Genomic DNA, 18,141 nt, shown 5'->3' with positions numbered 1-18,141 from the left:
TGGCAGCATCGGTGAAGGAAAAAAAATCAGAGTTAACGTTTTGGGTCTGGTGACCCTTCCTCAGAGCAGGACCCAAAACGTTAACTCTGATTTTTTTTTTCCTTCACCGATGCTGCCAGACCTGCTGAGCCTTTCCGAGTAACTTTGTTTTTGTGCTATGACCCAGTGGAATTCTGCTTGTTTCGCCTGCAATATCGTGAAAGTGAGATACCTACAGCAGGGAGTGTGTTATTTTGGGTGTTTCTTATGTTTAATCTGTCTAAACAGACACTGGTATGATGCAGATGATGAATTCAAATGCTATAGCTTATTTGTGTCCTTCATATGCAGTAATTTTCTTGACATCTGTTATCTGACCCTTACTTGCAGTAGTACCTCAGATAAATTGTTTGTTGGCATTTTTGATTGCACAGCTGTCATAAATGAAATGTCTATCAGTGTGCCTGTCAATATCATGAAACTGCCATCTTCAATCCTGGAGCATGTATTTACCAATATCACAATGGCTAATTTCATAACTGACCTGATTTCATTCTTGTTGGAGAGATTGCGTGAAATTTGTAATGTTTCATCTCTTCACCTGCCTGAAAAGGCATTAATAGTATCATTTATGACTTCCAAATCTTTTGCATGTAAAGTCTTTCAGTGGCGTTTTGGCATAATTAGGATATAATTAGGATATAATTAAAGCAGTTTGCTGAGGGAATAGGTGTGAAAATAGCAGACCTTTCTCCTAGAATGCAGTATGTACGTAAAGGCACATTGTAACAGGAATCCTTCAATATTGGTCACGCTTCTGTAGTCTCAGCTTTAAACCTCTCGCAACCTTCTGGGACCTCAGACATCAAGATTGGGATGGAGGGAATCGGGATGAAGCAGTTAAAACCGCACTATTTTAGCAGCCAGGCTGCTGTTTTACACCACTTTTGTGGATGTTTTGATCATAATCATAAAACATGGTCATTTTAAAATTGGGCAAGCTTGCGTATTTTAGCGCCTGATGGGCCTGACCTACTCCATGCCGGCCCATGAATCAAAAGGTCTCATTAATGCAGCGAAATAGACAAAAAATGTATGTTCCCACTTTACCCTAAATATAATGTTCTGTAAAACAGAGTGATCTGTGGAAATTAGCTGCTTCTAGTTTTTTTTTGTAGGGCTGAAAGATCTCGCCAGAATGTAGTTAAGTTTGTATTTTTAATTAATTACACCATTTTTCTGCTAGCTTCTTGAACTGTCCAACAGTACCAGTTGCTGTTTTTAGCTGCTGACTGATAGGTGCATTGCTCTGCCATTTGCGGGTGATGAGCTCCATTCCATGGCCCAGCACTAACATTTTGAACGGTGTGCTCAGCAGATTATAATGTCAGCAAGTTTTAACTGCGCTTTGTTGGACCTAATACTGATTTTTATTACTTGTTTGCAATGGCTGAACATTTTTGTCACCTCCTCTACTTGAGGATTTATGATTTAACAGCCTGTGTTTACCCTGCTAAGCTGTATTTTCAAGCATTGAGGAACGTTTGAGGTTTCACAAAGTTTGCCAGATTATTGATTACTGAGCACTGCTTAATCATTAAATTGTGTTGTGAACCAGTAGTCCCAAGTGATGTCAGAAGACCGTCTAAAAGAGCTTTGTGGAATTGCCATTTTCTGTGATGGTGACCAGTGGAAGTACCTGCTCAAATCAAAGTTTTAACATCCATCCCTGCAATTCTCTGGCGGAAGTCTTCTCTTAAATCTTGTCCCTTTGTAATTAGATTTCTGTGTCTTGCCAGTTGTTCTTTTCAGGCCTGTTTTAGTGAGGAAGTGAATAACTTGTAAAGGATCCAATGAAATGTCCTTCAAGCAAGGTTAGTTGAAACTTAAATGAGAGCAGTGGTCTTAGTGACATTGTTTCATCTGCATCCTCCTGTTTTTGTTCTGGGTGTTTTAGTAAGTCTGTGCATTGCTCATAGTGGTGTCTGAACAGACTGGGAAGGGACCTGGTTTAATGCTTAGTCTGCTTCTAGCTGGCTTATTTTAGGCAGGTGTGATGAGGTTTCCCTCTGGGGGAGATATCAGGATCTTGATTATTATCCAGTGTCCCTTCCTGAAAAGTGCGCTCGATGTTGTATGGGAATAGGACTGTGGCTTTAATATTACTCCTCAAACACGACTCCATTACAAGTTGTCTTCTGGCAACAGTTAAAACTACCCCCAGTATGAGATGGCACCTGCAAGAGGAAATGTAGAGGGGGATATTGAATTGCCATTTTAGTTGGCCCAGTGTTTTCCTGCTGGTGTTAGCCAGTCTACAGTGGGTTAGCTATCATGAAAGTCACTGGTTCATTGATTTCATGGAACAATAGATGGACACATGGAAGGCTTTCCTCAAAAATCTGTATTTAAAGGCTAAACTTTGATTTAGTAATACAGTTTTACTGTCAATTTAGTCCAGTAGCTATGCAGTTTCCACAGAGCTTGGGTTTCTTTGTTTTGCGGTTTGATTTTTAACAGGAGTCTGAAATAAAGTTGAAAATGTGATGAAACTGTTTCTGTTCAAAGTCAGGCATGTAAATTTTCACATTTTTAGTAATGTAACCCTAACCCTTTGAACCTACACGAAAAATGAAGAATGAATCATTAAAACCAATCCTTCCATAGTGACCAGCTCCTCCCATTGTAGTGTCCAGCTGCTATCTCCCCTCCATTCTCCATCCTGCCTGGAAAATGATTGCAAACATTTTCCCTTTTGACTAAAGAGGTTCTTTGTAACGTTTAATTCAGTATACTGAGACATGACAAGAAAAGAGAAGGAATGTCATTATATTATCTCATCTCGAGGAATCCTGTATGTACATTCTCGACCATGGCGGAGCTGAAGTTCGGGTCTTCTTAGTCAATGGGGAAGAATCTCATAAATGCTGGAAAATAATTTTTAAAAAAAGAATTTCGTTCCAAGTAGGAGGAAGCATGTTTGTTTGTGTAGTAAGACTCTCCTCTTCAGGTGTCAGTTTGCAACCTGGCTTTGTGCTGTCACAAGCCACTAATTGCTGAATTGATTTCCGTTATCTTGCCTGTTTAATACCCATTTTCTTAGAATTTTGCTATAACTGGACACAGACAGCATGTGAAGGAAACCAAAGCTGAATCCTGTAAGTGCACAGGAGGGTGTTCAATCAGCCTCTAAAAATGACCGGATAGAGACTTTAGATGGAGCCTTTAACTGAGCCCATTGGTTCAGGCTGAGTCTTGCAATGAATTTTGGCCTAGATCAAAACCTGCTGTGAAAAGCCAACTTCTTTTATTTCAGAAATTCTTTAGTTACTATTTTTGTGTGTCTCCAGTGAGTCATGATGCACTTTTTTCCCATCAAAACACTGGAAAGAATTAGTTGTGCACAAGTTCAGCCCTTTGCAAATTACCACTCCAGTCCTGTCTCCAATAACCCTTGTCATTTGAATCTTCATTACTTCATTACATTCATCCAATGCAATTTTAAAATCCTTATTACAATTGAGTCTCTGCAGGACCTTGTTCCTTTCCTCTTTAGGTAAACATGCAGCAATGTGGAGCTAATAGGCTTCCTTTACACTGACCTCTCCCTCCTTTCTAGAGATGCTGCAGCTAGCTCTGCCTCACTTTGCAATATTCACCCCGAATGCTCTGCTACAACAGCTATGCAGTTTCCTTACAGCCTATCTCTCTCCTCCGAACATTTTAACCTCAACTTCGCTTTTTATAGAATTTTGGGATGCTTTCTGTTGAATGCTGCTATAAAGTGCATGTTGTAAATGATCGATTATACTGGAACTTTGTTTTTGTTTTTATGGGAGTTTAATCTGTGTGTTACACACCTGTGGAGTAAAAACTGGGCTGGGTGAAATGAATAAGGAATTCAGTCCAATTATGATTTGGCTAGCCAACTCAACGCATGCTGTCATGTTCAAATTTGACAATCTTTCTTACAGACCAGAGCAACGTGGTGCAAATGTGTTACTGGGGATTCAGACGAATGGTGTACCAGCTTATATGAACTTTGTTTTTCCTATTTAATATCAATACCAATATGTTCGAACCTAATGGATGAATCCACAATGGATGGAAAAGCCTCAAATCTGGTCTGAAGTCTGCTTAATTCACTTGAGGAAAATGCGTGTTCTTCACATACTGTTTATATTGAGATAGACTCGAAGTTGAAGTTTTTGTATCACTTTACATGCAGAGATCAGTGAAATATTTTTGTATGTTTAAAATTTACCAAATCATGCTAGTAGCTATTAAAGGTCATTGATTGGATATTAATGCCCTTGTTCTAACTCCATGGAAGGGTGGGGCAGTGTTTTTTAAATGATGTATTTTGAAATGTATTTACAAATGTCAAAACCCAAGCAAAATTGGAGCTTCTGGAGAAAATAAACTAAAATAAATGATAACTTTTTCCAGTTAGCGATTGTACTGTGGTATGGCTTGATTGATTAATGTGCAGCTGTGTGTGGGACAGAACCATTTTATTGGAAAACTGGATGGAACCAATATTTGATACTACTTATTCTATGTTTAATGAACTGAATTTTAAGTTCACTGTTGATTTGAATTCAAGTCACACAATCATTAGTCCAAGTAGTATCTTAAGCTCTTTCCAAAAAGGGGGACTATTCCAGGTCCCACGATTGGTGGCAAAAGATCCTCATCTTTCCTCTGGCTAGAAGAAAATCTGAAATTTTAATCTATGACCTGACACTTGACCCACCTAAAAGGGAATAATTTTTCTCTGGCTGCTTCATATTTAAAAATCTCCAGTGGCCACCTCTCAACCTGATCTGTTCACCTCTGAGAACAGTCTTCACTTACACAACTCTTCCTTTTTACCCATTCCTAGGAACATCCAGGAAAATGACCTCTGTACCCTTTCCAAGGCCTTTCCTGAAGTGTGGCCTGAATTATCCACTGTATTCTAGCTGGGACTTTAACTTGTGAATTTAGCATAATTTATTCGCTTTTGCATTCTGTGCTTATTTTGTAAATCTGAGTGACCTGTATTCTCGCTTAGCTTCCTGATCAACTTGCCATTGAAGAATTATTGTGTATGGTTTTGTTGTATTATCTCCCTGTTCATTTTCTGGTTTACAAATTGTACCACTTATACTGTCTTTCCATATTTATCCTCCTAGCCCACTTCCCATGAATAAATTAAAAATGTGATGGAAGCAAATTCCATAAATCTACAAGGCATTTGGACAGGAAATTGACGAGGAAATAATAGAGCTTTGGACAAAAAAAAGGGACTAGGCGTGGCAACTCTTTAAAAATCCAGTATAGGCTTGATGGGCTGTAAGGCCACATCCTCTGCTGTAAATTTCAATGATTCAGTGAGCAGGAAGGTTCCATGTGCTGAGTTAACCAAATGAAACAGCCACTACACTTCCCCTGAATGCTCCTAGAACAAAGACAGGGACATAGTGATGAGCATGGATCACAACAATCTGTTAAGCCATCTCTATTGTGTGTGAACATTGCACATAATTAGGCTGCCCTTCACCATTGATCAGTTGCTGCCTCTGGATAGTTGGCCTGTCCCTTTGGCCAAGGAGTTAAGTATGACTATCTGCAGAGTCATATTGACCATTGATCGGGAGGTGAAAGCTGTGGATGATTCATGGAGAAATGATGACAATCACATCTTGAGAGATGTTGCTACTTCCATATCAGTACCATCATGAACCCAGGTCGCATTTATCATTGAAACTGGAAGTTTCATTTCTAGCTAAACACTCCTCTATTGGTTTTAAGTTCAAAAATAATAATCTAGTTTGTATTCAATGAGAATTAAAGTGACCTTACCACAGATCAAAGATGTAGACAATAGATCATAAGGAAGTGTCTCTCAAAATTTAATGTCTATACTCTAGATTTCTTCTGCATTCTCAAAATAATTGTTTTCAAATGTCAACAGTTTTGGTGTTGGAGCAAATAATTCTCTTGGTTTGAGGTACCTGTATAACACTGTCACTTTATTCATTTCTCATCTTGTTAATATAAAGTGCAAATTATGTGACACTTTATGTTTGAACCAAATAGGGTCCACCAATGCAACTCCTCACCTTTTAAATACTGCTGCTTTCTCTAATCATAGCTTGCTCAAGAACTGGCCAATATCTATTGATTAAAGCGTCAAGTATACCTAATAATGCAGCTTTGGGTTCCTCACTATCTTACTGAATGCTTTGAATTCTAGTTTCATCTGTCATTTTCATTCCTAACCCTGAGCTGAGCTGCTTTTGTTGCAACTAGAAATTGCAGGATTAGAAAAAGATTCAACTTTCTCCATTACTGTACAGTGTACAAAGAGCAACAGTCAAATTTGGTCTATAAAAATTGCCTTGATGTGTTGTGAAGAAAGCTTTAATTTGTGCATGTTGTATAAATTAGCAGCAAGTAGCTGATTGGAGAGTGGAACAAATGGCACTGTATGTTCCAAAGTTTAAGGTTGGAGTGTTTTAGTAAATTCCATAGATCAGTTCAAGGGTCAGTGAACAGCAATTAGAGATTTGGGCAAGAGTTGAGATAGGGTTAAAAGTCACTAGCGCCCTGTAGTTGGGATGCAGGGAAATCCTAGGCACCACTTAGTGGTTCCGTGCTGTGTGGCAGTTGCACCTTGGAGAAGCCTGGAACATCTGTCAGCTCAGTGGAGTTGATGGGAAAACTGCAAAGAAAAACCATTAAGTAGATTGCTCCAACTGCCAACTCCATTAAAAAGACAAAGGTATGTTAACGAGTAGGGATGTGCTAGAATTGTGCCTGTGTTTAGATGCTGGAGAGCAACTTTGTGAACCAGTCATTTTAATATGCGGTTTTTCTGTTCATGTAAGTTCTGGATGTTGATGGGACACCAAAAGTCTCAGTATTTATTGTTCGCTTTGTGGACATTTACATTTATTTTGTTTCTTTTAAAGCCCACAGAGTCTTGTCTTTAATCTCTTAGTGAGTAACTGAGATTTCAAGTTTCTTCAACTTTTAATGGTCCTGAACTGAATTTGGCGAATATGCTCTGGGATCATTCCCACCTCTACAGTCCTGGGAGTGTGCCAACGCATTGCAGCCTGCTAGGGTTTAAGAGGGGTCACCACTATCAGTGACATTTCCAGATCAAGACAAAGCACTGACTTGGCAAATGATTCACGTTTCTGACCTGGGAAGAAATGTTGTACTCAGGTGACCCACGACTTCCCGATTGTTGCAGAAATATTGATATTTTAGCCCAAATTGACAACTGCAGATTGTATAAAATCAGCCAACCCTCAAAGACTAAGGTACAGCCTTACAGAATGGAGATTACTAGTACTTTCGGACCAACACTTCAAACACAGGATGGGGGTGTAGTGAATCCTTAAGTGTGTGTTAGAAGTAGATAGCTAGTATAGATTTGAGGCTGTTTAGAGATTTTAAGACTGTGTTTACTGATGAGTTCTATGAAGAGATTGATAGTTCAGAGTACAATAGTAGAATCTGGTAAATATTGTTTTTCCTTGATTAAGGTTTCAATAAAGTTGTGTTGGGTCTTCCCACAATTCTTGTCTCCTTTGTCTGTCTCACCATGTAACGCACCTGAATTAAAAATGAGGACAGTAAATAAGGTTAGTTAGGGTACATTTACCTGCCATTCACTTTACTTTCACTTTGGTGCTCCTGAGTGGGCACAGTTAAGAAGTGCCTGAAAGGATACTCTAGTAAATATGTGCATGCATGTGATATGACTGTAAGAGGTGGAGGGGTGATTTTTTATAGAGGTTCATAAAATCATGAGGGCTATAGATAAGGTGAATGGCAGGTCTCTTTTCCCTTGAGTGGGAGATTTCAAGACTGGACATATTTTTAAGGTGAGAGGGAAAAGATTTACCTAGACGTGAGGGGCAATTTATTTTCACAGTAGTTTGTGTGTGGAATGATGTCTGGAGGAAGTGGTGGATGTGGGTACAGTTAGAACGTTCAAAAGACATTAGGATAAGTACATGAATAAGAAAGGTTTGGAGGGACAGGGGCCAAGTGCATGCAGGTGGGACTAATTTAGTTTGGGAACATGGGTAATAGACCAGTTGGGCCAAAGGCTCTCTTTCTGTGCTCTGTGACTTTGATTCGACTCTAAATCTGATCCCATCAACAAGGAAAGGTAACAGTCCAGAAATTTGGGCAGAACCAGGTGCTTACATAGTGAGATTCACAAACTGTAGATTTTGAGATACAGGATGATAAATACTCAGGCCACTAGCATAAAATGGGAGGAAACCCTACCAGGATATTTAAATAGGAAGTGGCCTGTGTGAGTAAAATTTTACAATAACCCTGCATCGGGTCTGAGGGGAACCACATCAATATTTAGGGAAACACATTTCCAAAGTAGTTCAAGCCATAACCGGAGCTATTTGTTTGGAACAGTTCTGCAGTAAAGTGGAGATCTTAAATTTAAAGAAGCATGCAGATTGCAAAGAGAAGAATTAGTTAATGGCAAAGAAGCGGGGAGAGAGAGCGAGAGAGCCAAGGATCCTCAGGCTTACTGAGAATTTAGAGGCTGCTAGGCTAGAATTAAAATGAATTTGAAGCTCTTAGAGCAGAATCACTGCAGCCAAACTGATCACCTGTACACAGAGCAGATTCAGAGCCAGTGTGAAAAAGGCCAGCAGTGGGTGATCAGGGATCACAATGCTGCCCAGAGAAATAGCTGAGTTGGCAGAGCAGCATAAAAGATCTACAAGTGGCAATCAGGGGCCTACACCGAGCGGGTAAAGAAAATAAAGGGCACCCTGCTGATCGCTCTGGAGTGCCCGAGTGAGAGGGTCAGACTGCAGTCATTACTATCGTTACAGAAAGGCCTGATATGCACCTTCAATACTGGGGGAACAGCCTCTTGTCCCAGTACGCTACCCTGCCCTAATACAGCCCCTGCCCAGTACAACCCAGTTTATAATGATCATGCTGAGGCTTGGGTATTGAGAAGGTTGACCCCAGATTGGGAGAAAGAGGTCTCTGAACGAGAGCACCCCAAACAGAGCACGGGAGGCAAGGTAAAGCAGGCGGAATGTGTGAAATGTGGAACTGAACCCTGTGTACTCCAAGCCTGGTTATCCTAACGCTGTAGGACAACAGCCAGATCCTCTGTGGTGGGATGAAGTGAGTGACAGATCTGGAGGGGGGTTGCTGGGGGAGCTCTCTGGGAGTTAAACAGCCCCATCCACCAACCTTCCCCACACACCCCGCAGTGAGAACCAGGGAGAGGCGAGTGTTATCATTGTGGGTACGCAGGCCACTCATTTTGTTTAGAGATTGGAGAGCACCTCATTAGCCAGCACCACCACGGGAACAGGAATAGAGACCCTGCTAGAGGCAAGCTGCTGTAGATGTAAGGAGGGGGTGGGGGTAGAGATAACCCACTCCAGCCTCGTGTATCCTCCCAGAGAGGGACAGTGCCAGGCATCTCCACAGGATGTAAGGCCCTGAGAGGGATAGTGTAGGTGAGGCTGCCTCATGGAGTTCCTGTGGGACACAGGGGGATCCCGCGAATGTGACCATCCATGGCAAACGACCAGATGCTCAATGTGAGGTAACCCCCCAGCTCCCCACTCTATTGTAGATAAGGCAAACCTGTCAGCATTTAAACTTTTACTGGACTCTGGAGAAAAATGTTTGGTATCATGAAAACCAATCAAAGGCACATGGAGCCCACAGCAATAATTCACTGGCTCCACCTGTTTTTAGAGGGATTGGAGCAAGCAGACCCCGATCCTAATCTCGTGGCCCCTACTGATCCAGTGCTAGCCCCAGTCACTGTTCCCAATCCTGATCCAGTGCTAGCCCCAGTCACTGTTCCCTATCCTGATTCGATGCGAGTCCCTGTCACTGTTCCCGATCCTGATCCAATGCGAGTCCCAGTCACTGTTCCCGATCCTGATCCCAGGCAAATCCCAGTCACTGTTCCTGTTCCTGTTCCTGATCCTGATCATGATCCTGGACAAATCCCAGTGACTGATCCTGATCCTTAACCTCCATGCTAACCAAAAACTAAAAATGAAACTTATGATCTATCAAGCCAAGCCTCACTCTGAGATCTGACTTGTCCAGTATTACTACCAGCTGGAACCAGACTAATCGTCCTTATAAATCTCAGACAAAACTTTCTCCCATTATTTTCCAGGCAAACAGATACTGTTATGACCTGAACCCAGACAAGTCTCCCCAGTTTGTTACTGTTCCAGATGGGATGCCACAGATAGTCGGGCATCCAGTAGGAATGGATGAACTGGGTTCCTTGGTTCTTCACCTACCCCAGCGGTCAGTTGCAATATTGTTCGTTTAAGAAAGGATACTTTCCATTCTGGAGCCCATTCCCAGACTCAAATAAATTTATGCTTTAAAAGGGGTCAATTTAATCAGACTTTCTTGAATTAGAGTCATAGAGATATACAGCAGAAAAACAAACCCTTTGGTCCCACTCATCCATGCCGACCAGATATCCTAAATAAATCTAGTTCCATTTGCCAGAATATGGTCCATATCCCGCTAAACCCTTCCTATTCATATATCCATCCAGATGCCTTTTAAATGTTGTATTTGTACCAGCCTCCACCACTTCCTCTAGCAGCCTCAGTACAAAAACACACCACCCTCTGCATTTAAAAAGATACCCCTTAGGTGCCTTTTAAATTTTTCCCCATCACCTTAAACCTATACCCTCTAGTTTTGGACTCTCCCATTCTGGGGAAAAGACCATGCCCCTCATGATCTTATAAACCTCTATTAAAGTCACCCCTCAGCCTCTGAGGCTCCATGGAAAAAAGCCCCAGTCTATTCAGCCTCTTCCTATAGTTGAAACCCTTCAACCCAGGCAACATCCTTGTAAATCTTTTCTGAACCATTTCAAGTTTCACAACGTCCTTCCTATAGCAGGGAGACAAGAATTGCACGCAGTATTCCAAAAGTAGCGTAACCAATGTCCTGTACAGCCACAGTATGACCTCCCAATTCCCATACTCAATACGCTGACCAATAAAGGCAAGCATACCAAACGCCTTCTTCATTATCCTGTCTATCTGTGACTCCACTTTAAAGGAACTGTACTCTTCACTTGCCTGGATGAGTGTAGCTCCAACAACACTCAAGAATCTTGACACCATCCAGGACAAAGCAGCCCACTTGATTGGCACTATATCCACAAGCATCCATTCCCTCCACCACCGACACTGAGTAGCAGCAGTATGTACTATCTACAAGATGCAGAAATTCACCAAAGATCCTCAGACAGCACCTTCCAAACCCACGACCACTTCCATCTAGAAGGATAAGGGCACCAGATACATGGGATCACCACCACTTTCAAGTTCCCCTCCCAACCGCTCACCATCCTGACTTGGAAATATATTGCCGTTCCTTCACTGTCACTGGATCAAAATCCTGGAATTCCCTCCCTAATGGCATTGTGGGTCAATCCATAGCAGGACGACTGCAGCTGTTGAAGAAGGCAGCTCACCACCACCTTCTCAAGGGCAACTAGGGACGGGCAAGAAATGCTGGCCAGCCAGCAACGCCCACAACTCACAAATGAATTTTAAAAAAGGAACTTGCACTCCAAGGTCTTTTTGTTCAGCAACACTCCCTAGGACCTTACCATTAAGTTTATAAGTCCTGCCCTGGTTGTCTTTCAATAATGCAGTACCTCACATTTATTTAAATTAAACTCCATCTGCCACTCCTCGGCCCATTGGCCCGTCTGATCAAGATCCCATTGTGCTCTAAGGTAATCTTCTTTGTTGTCCATTACATCTCCAGTTTTGGTGTCATTTGCAAACTTATTAACAATGCCTCCTATGTTCACATCCAAATTATTTATATAAATAACAAAAAGCAGTGGACCCAGCACCAATCTTATGGCACACCGCTGGTCACAGCCCTCCAGTCTGAAAGGCAACCCTCCACCACCACCCTCTGTCTTCCACCTTCGAGCCAGTTCGGTATCCAAATGGCTAGTTCTCCCTGTATTCCATGTGATCTAACTTTGCTAACCAGTCCACCACAACGAACCTTGTCGAACCCCTTGCTGAAATCCATAAAGATCACATCCACCTCTCTGCCCTCAACAAGCCTCTTTGTTACTTCTTCAAAAAACTTAACGAACACCCCCCACCACCAACACGATTTCCCACACACAAAGCCATGTTAACTATCTGTCATCAGTCCTTGCCTTTCCAAACACATGTAAATCCTGTCCATCAGGATTCCTTCCAACAACTTGCCCACTGATGTCAGGCTCACCTGTCTATAATTCCGTGACTGCTCCTTACCATCTTTCAAAATAATGGCACCACATAGGCAATCTCAAGTCTTCTGGCTCCTCACTTGTGGGTATTGATGATACAAATATCTCAGCAAGGGGCCCAGCAATCACTTCCCTAGCTTCCCATAGAGTTCTAGTGTATATCTGATCAGGTCCTGGAGTTTTATCCATCTTTATGTGTTTCAAGATGTCCAGCACCTCCCCCTGTGTAATATGGACATTTTTTAAGATGTCACTATTTATTTCCCCATATTCTCTATCTTCCGTATCCTTCCCCACAGTAAACACTGATGCAAAGTACTCATTTAATATCTTACCCACCTCCTGAGGCTCCTTAATAGGGGACCTATTCACTCCCTAATTACCATTTAACCTTAATGTATTTATCAAATCCCTTTAGATTCTCCTTAACCCTATTTGTCAAAGTTATCTCATGTCTCCTTTTTGCCCTTATGATTTCCCTCTTAAGTATACACTTACTGCCTTTATGCTCTCCCAGGGATTCACTTGATCCCTGCTGTCTATACCTGACATATGCTTCCTTCTTATGCTTAACCAAAATATAATTTCACTATTTACCCAGTGTTTTCTACACCTACCGGCCTTACCCTTCACTCTAACAGGAATAGACTGTCTCTGGACTCTCGTTATCACATGTTTGAAGGCTTCCCATTTTCCAACCGTCCCTTTACCTGTGAAAAACAGCTCCCCCCTCATTCCCCTCATTCCCCCCCACCCAACCACACACACCCCACCATACACACACACACACTCAACTTTTGAAAGTTCTTGCCTAATACCGTCTAAATTGGCCTTCTTCCAATTTAGAACTTTAACTTTTAGATCTGGTCTATCCTTTTACATCACTATTTTAAAACTAATAGAATTGTGGTCACTGGCTCCAAAGTGCTTTCCCACTGACACCTCAGTCATCTGCCCTGCCTTATTTCCCAAGAGTAGGTCAAGTTTTGCCCCGTCTCTAGTAGGTACATCCACATTACTGAATTAGGAATCTTCTTGTACACACTTAACAAATTCTTCTCCATCCAAACCCTTAAAATCTATGGCAGTCCCAGTCAATGTTTGGAAAGTTAAAATCCCCTACCATAACCACCCTATTATTCTTACAGATAACTGGGATCTCCTTACAAATTTGTTTCTCAATTTCCCGTTGGCTATCAGGGCATCTATAGTACAATCCCAATAAGGTGTTCCTCCCTTTCTTATTTTAACAAATGAATAATTTTATTAATTACTAAACATGAGAAGAAATCATAACGTAACACACTTTTGCACAGTGTGGAACAAGAGGTGAATTAAAAAAGATGAAAATAATGAAGATATGTGGATCAATCTGTGAATTTATTTCATGAAGAACACGAAGATGATGTTACAGCCTTTGTTTGATGGCACTGGTAACTGATCTTGGCAGCTGAACAGTTAATTTCAGGATTGTCGGTGTTGTAAAAATTCTGCTCTTCTGATTCCTTTCAGCAGTGACTGAAACCCAGCATTCTGGGTGAGAGAGAGTAACTCCCTTTGTTTTACATGTGGTGCAGAGGTGTTTAAAATGGCTATTCTCCAAGATGTGATAATAACAGCATTCTACTTCACACAGTAGATAACCAGTTGTTTGTGGACACAGCCTAGTGTTGCAATCAGTTTCTAATCCATCTTTTAGTACATTCCTGAAGGCTGAAATAGACAAGTCTGCAGAAGATGGCTTTGTCGAGAAGGTGATAGTCAGTCCCTTGATATTTCTTGTTAAGCCTCTCTCTCTCTCCGTCTGTTTGATGTTTCTCTGAGACTTTACAAGTGCAGCATTCCATGGGCTTCACACAGGGCTTTGTAAAGTATTGACTGAATTTAAATTTGCAGCATGTTTTATTTCTGTAGCAGTCCTTCTGTTAAAAAAAAGTTTGGAATTAAAAGTAGAAGCCATTTATAAATACTTTAGAGTTCTGATGTGTTTTCATAACAATACAAAGGCGAATATTCCCTTAGCATTTTTGATTATTTTTAATACTTGATCACATTTTAATGAACTTTTTTCTCAAGGGATAAAAATACAGTTCAGTGGGCATCATTTGTGTTGTCGTAATGTCAGACACAAGATTAGGCTTTGGCACAATTTACATTCAGCCACTGGCATTTTTCACTGAATGAGGGAAAGAATCAAAGACCTTAATATTTGCCCCTTTAAATGTGTTGGCGTTGTGAAACCACAAGAAGCTAAGTGTTGTTAAGGAGATGGCTGAACGTAAAATCAGGGAATACAGCTGGCCTCAGTCTTGCTGGGGTCCAGGGGTTTGTAAAGTAGTGACTGTTCCATGCCTTGGATCATTACCTCAGAAACTGCATATGTGTAGACATCCACTAGAGACAAGATTGGGTCTGACTTTGGTAGTTTATGCTTTCAGATCGCTCTGTTGACAGCTATTTACTTGGGCCTATTATTAGAAGCAGTGCCTGTTGGGCTATCCCTGAGCATGAGCCAATGGCCTCAAGAAAGCTGAGGAGAAATTTGAAACAAGTTAAAAGCAGTGAGTTAGAGAAATGCTGTGCCTTGCTCTGGATAACAGCTGGAGCTTCAACAGGCGTATTAGTTATTTTTATGATTGTTTGACTGCATGGCAGGTTATAAAATAGGTCAAACAGGCAGCCACAACAGTTCATAGCAGGCTGAACATATATAAATGGGTGTGAGTTGGCTTGATTTAAGTACAGTAGTATTTTGTTTGCACTTAAGAGACAGACAACTGACTTGTAGCATTGGAGAAATTCCAAACCCATTCACATTAAGGAATAAATGCCCCGTAGTAAACAGTGAAGTACAATTGTATTATTTGGTATGTGACAATACAATGGCTTTAAGTGGTGTTTTTTTGCCCTGGGCGTTTTTATGAAGATAGGTTGAGCAGTAGACTCAGAGCTATTAGAGTACTGTAAACAGCTTGTGAAGCCTTGGTTTTTTTTTAAGAGTTGGAGCAACAGAAGGAGCCTGAATGGGTCGGCGAAGCTCCCACAGAAACCAACATTTTTAGTTGGAAGTTTTCAGTAGCAATTGTCTGGGTCTTGAAGCTGGGTTTGGAAGCTGCAGCACATCTGTCCCTGCTACTCTCTCTCCCAGAGTTTTCTCTTGATGTTTTCCTCTTGGACTGGAGAATTGCCTGTGAGACAATCTATTTTACTGAATTTGCCTTTGCCAAGGGTGCATTTATGGGATGTTACTAAATTGGAACAGCTAGTAGTAAAATAATCTATTATTCTGTTAAGATTTCCAATAGAGTTAAATTATTCCAATTTCTTCTTTCCATTGTTTGTATTTTAATTATGGTGTAACAATAAAGTGTGTTTTGCTTCAAATCTGGTGGTTTGACCAATGGAATTGCATCTGGAAAGTGATGCCTGGCATTTCCCTTGAAAATAAGAAAAAGTTAGAGTCTATACTAACTTCTGAATATATTTTGAGGGGGTTTGGTCTGGTCCATGACAGGTACACTTGTTTTACTATAATGTAGGTTTTACAATTACATTTCTGTGGGACAGAATGAAAAGGAGCAATACAGAGGGCTTGGCGTAACCAGTTGTCACATTAAAATCTATAAACCTGTTGATGGGCTCCCATGTTTCAGCTCCCCTGATCCCATGTACAAGATACACTTCCATTGCTACTTTCATATCTCTCTGGTTTTAAATGCACAAAAGGCTAAACAACAAACTAAGAATTGGATTTAAATGGCACATTTAATTTTTTTTCCTTTATTCATTCACGGGATGAGGGTGTCACTGGCTAGGCAGCATTTATTGCCCAACCCTAATTGCCCAGAGGGCAGTTAAGAGTCAACTACATTGCCGTAGGTCTGGAGTCACGTGTAGGCCAGACCAGGTAAGGATGGCAGCTTCCTTCCCTAAAGGTCATTAGTGAAGCAGATGGGGTTTTCCAACAATCAACAATGGATTTATGGCCATCATTAGATTCTTAATACCAGACACTTATTGAATTCAAATTCCATCATCTGCCGTGCTGGATTCAGACCTGGGTCCCCAGAATGTTTGGTCTCTGGATTAACAGTCCAGCGATAATACCACTAGGACATCACCTCCCTTAAGTCTAACAAAATATCCTAAGATGTCCCTCATGCTTATAATTGGATAAAAATTTTCACCAAGCCACATTATGGGTTTTAGAGTCGGTGGCCAAATTCTTGACCAAAGACTAAGGTTTAGTTTGGTTTCTTGAAAGAGTGGGAGAATGCATGATAGAGCCATTGAAAGACTTGGGAAGTGTATTTCAGAGCGTAAGAGCCCAGCCAGTTGACAGTACAGATGCCAATGATACAGCAGTGAAAATTGACAATGCACAAAACAGTTAAGAATTAAAGCAGTGATGAGAGCTCAGTGAGTTACAGGGGATAGTAGTAGGAAGCTGAAGCCATGGGCAGATTTGCAAACAAGACTGCAAGTTTTAATATTGAGGTGTTTCCAAACTGAAAGCAAATGTAGGTCAGCGAGCACTGTAACTAAAGCAAGAACAAAGCACATTAAAACTTTCAAGCATGACCTTCCCTTCACAAGACTACCTCGAACCAATTTGAGTATAGTTCAACTCCAGTGATATGTTGGGAGTGTCGAGAACCAAAATCTATTTCTCAACTTGACACTTTTACATTAGTGAAAGCAAGTCATCCTGATTGAGAAACTGTGCATGCACAAAACCTATTCCGAGGGCTTACTGCAGGAACATTGATCTTCAGTCAGCTGAACTACTCGAAAGAAAAGTGTACAAGTACCTGTATTAAAAGTGTTTCTACAAGCGCTATTTCAAGATAGAAAGGCTTAGCGTGTGATCTTTTACAATAAATTGCTAAAACTGTCAAAAATAGTCAGGGTCTTGATGAAGGGTGTATGTATTTGCAGTGATAAAAATCATTTAGCCGCTGTTGAAAGTATTAACATCGATAAAGATTTTTTCAGATAAAGAAATTAAGAGTTAAAGAATCAAAGCTGGTTAGATGGGTTCAAGTTAGCTATGATTTAAATGAATAACTGAAGGAGCTGAATGATTTTGCCTTGTTCCTGTGAACACTAAATAGCAGCTTTTTATTTACAAACACACATAGATTCCGTTCAACTCATGGCATATTTTGCATATTTCCAGCAAGGTTCTCATGTTCTCAAGTTGCCATAGCAAGGGTGACCTCTTCTGTTCATTGCAATGTGCTGGTAAGGGGCTTAAGGATTGAACCCAGTTTTGTCCATTCTCAAAGCTCAGTTTGCATCTGTCAAGGAGTGTGAATTGTAAATCTAGGCCAATGAACCCTGCTGTGTTTTGGCCTCTCGTTCCCCCTCTTGTGTACACTGTACCTCTCACTCAAATTGTACACCAATCTCCCTGTTTACTTTCATTTCCTAACGTCTTTTCAGGTTTTGCTTTGTTTATCTGGCATTAAGTACCATCATTTGCTTGGTAAGCCTTTGACGTCTGGCTACAGGAGGAGTGCATGGGGTGAGATGTCAAGCTGTTCCCTGCGTTATACATCATTGGATGCAAAGGATGACATTACACTTCTGATCTCCAGTGCATTTCTTTCTGTCTCTTGGAGTCAGTGGTGCGAAATACTCTGGAAGTTTAGACAACGACAGAATTACAGCAGCATTCTTTAACCCAAGAAATATCCGAATAGGCTGAATGTGCCAGGTGAGGAGTTAAGTGAAATAAATTTAGCACATTCTTCCAGATGTACATTGCCCTGTCACTTTTTTTTTAACGCACTGTATTTTGCACTTTGTTGCAGGATAAGCTTCACAATAGGGGCACGCAATGCTGCGGA

General features: G+C 41.0%; 1 protein-coding gene across 1 annotated transcript in view; it reads left to right on the top strand.

The window, feature by feature from the left end:
* Window positions 1-4,438, top strand: part of LOC109918374 (CTD nuclear envelope phosphatase 1-like) — a 52,535-nt gene extending 48,097 nt beyond the window's left edge. The window contains exon 9 of the mRNA XM_048615101.1: window positions 3,954-4,438. Coding sequence (XP_048471058.1) covers window position 3,954 — 1 coding nt within the window. The 3' untranslated portion in view covers window positions 3,955-4,438. The remainder of the gene's footprint in view (window positions 1-3,953) is intronic.
* Window positions 4,439-18,141: the final 13,703 nt, after the last annotated feature.

Source organism: Rhincodon typus, chromosome 31, assembly GCF_021869965.1.
Source record: "Rhincodon typus isolate 14 chromosome 31, sRhiTyp1.1, whole genome shotgun sequence".
In the NCBI taxonomy this organism is placed as follows: domain Eukaryota; kingdom Metazoa; phylum Chordata; class Chondrichthyes; order Orectolobiformes; family Rhincodontidae; genus Rhincodon; species Rhincodon typus.
Note: the sequence above shows the minus strand (reverse complement) of the source record. Positions and strands in the feature narration are given on the sequence as shown.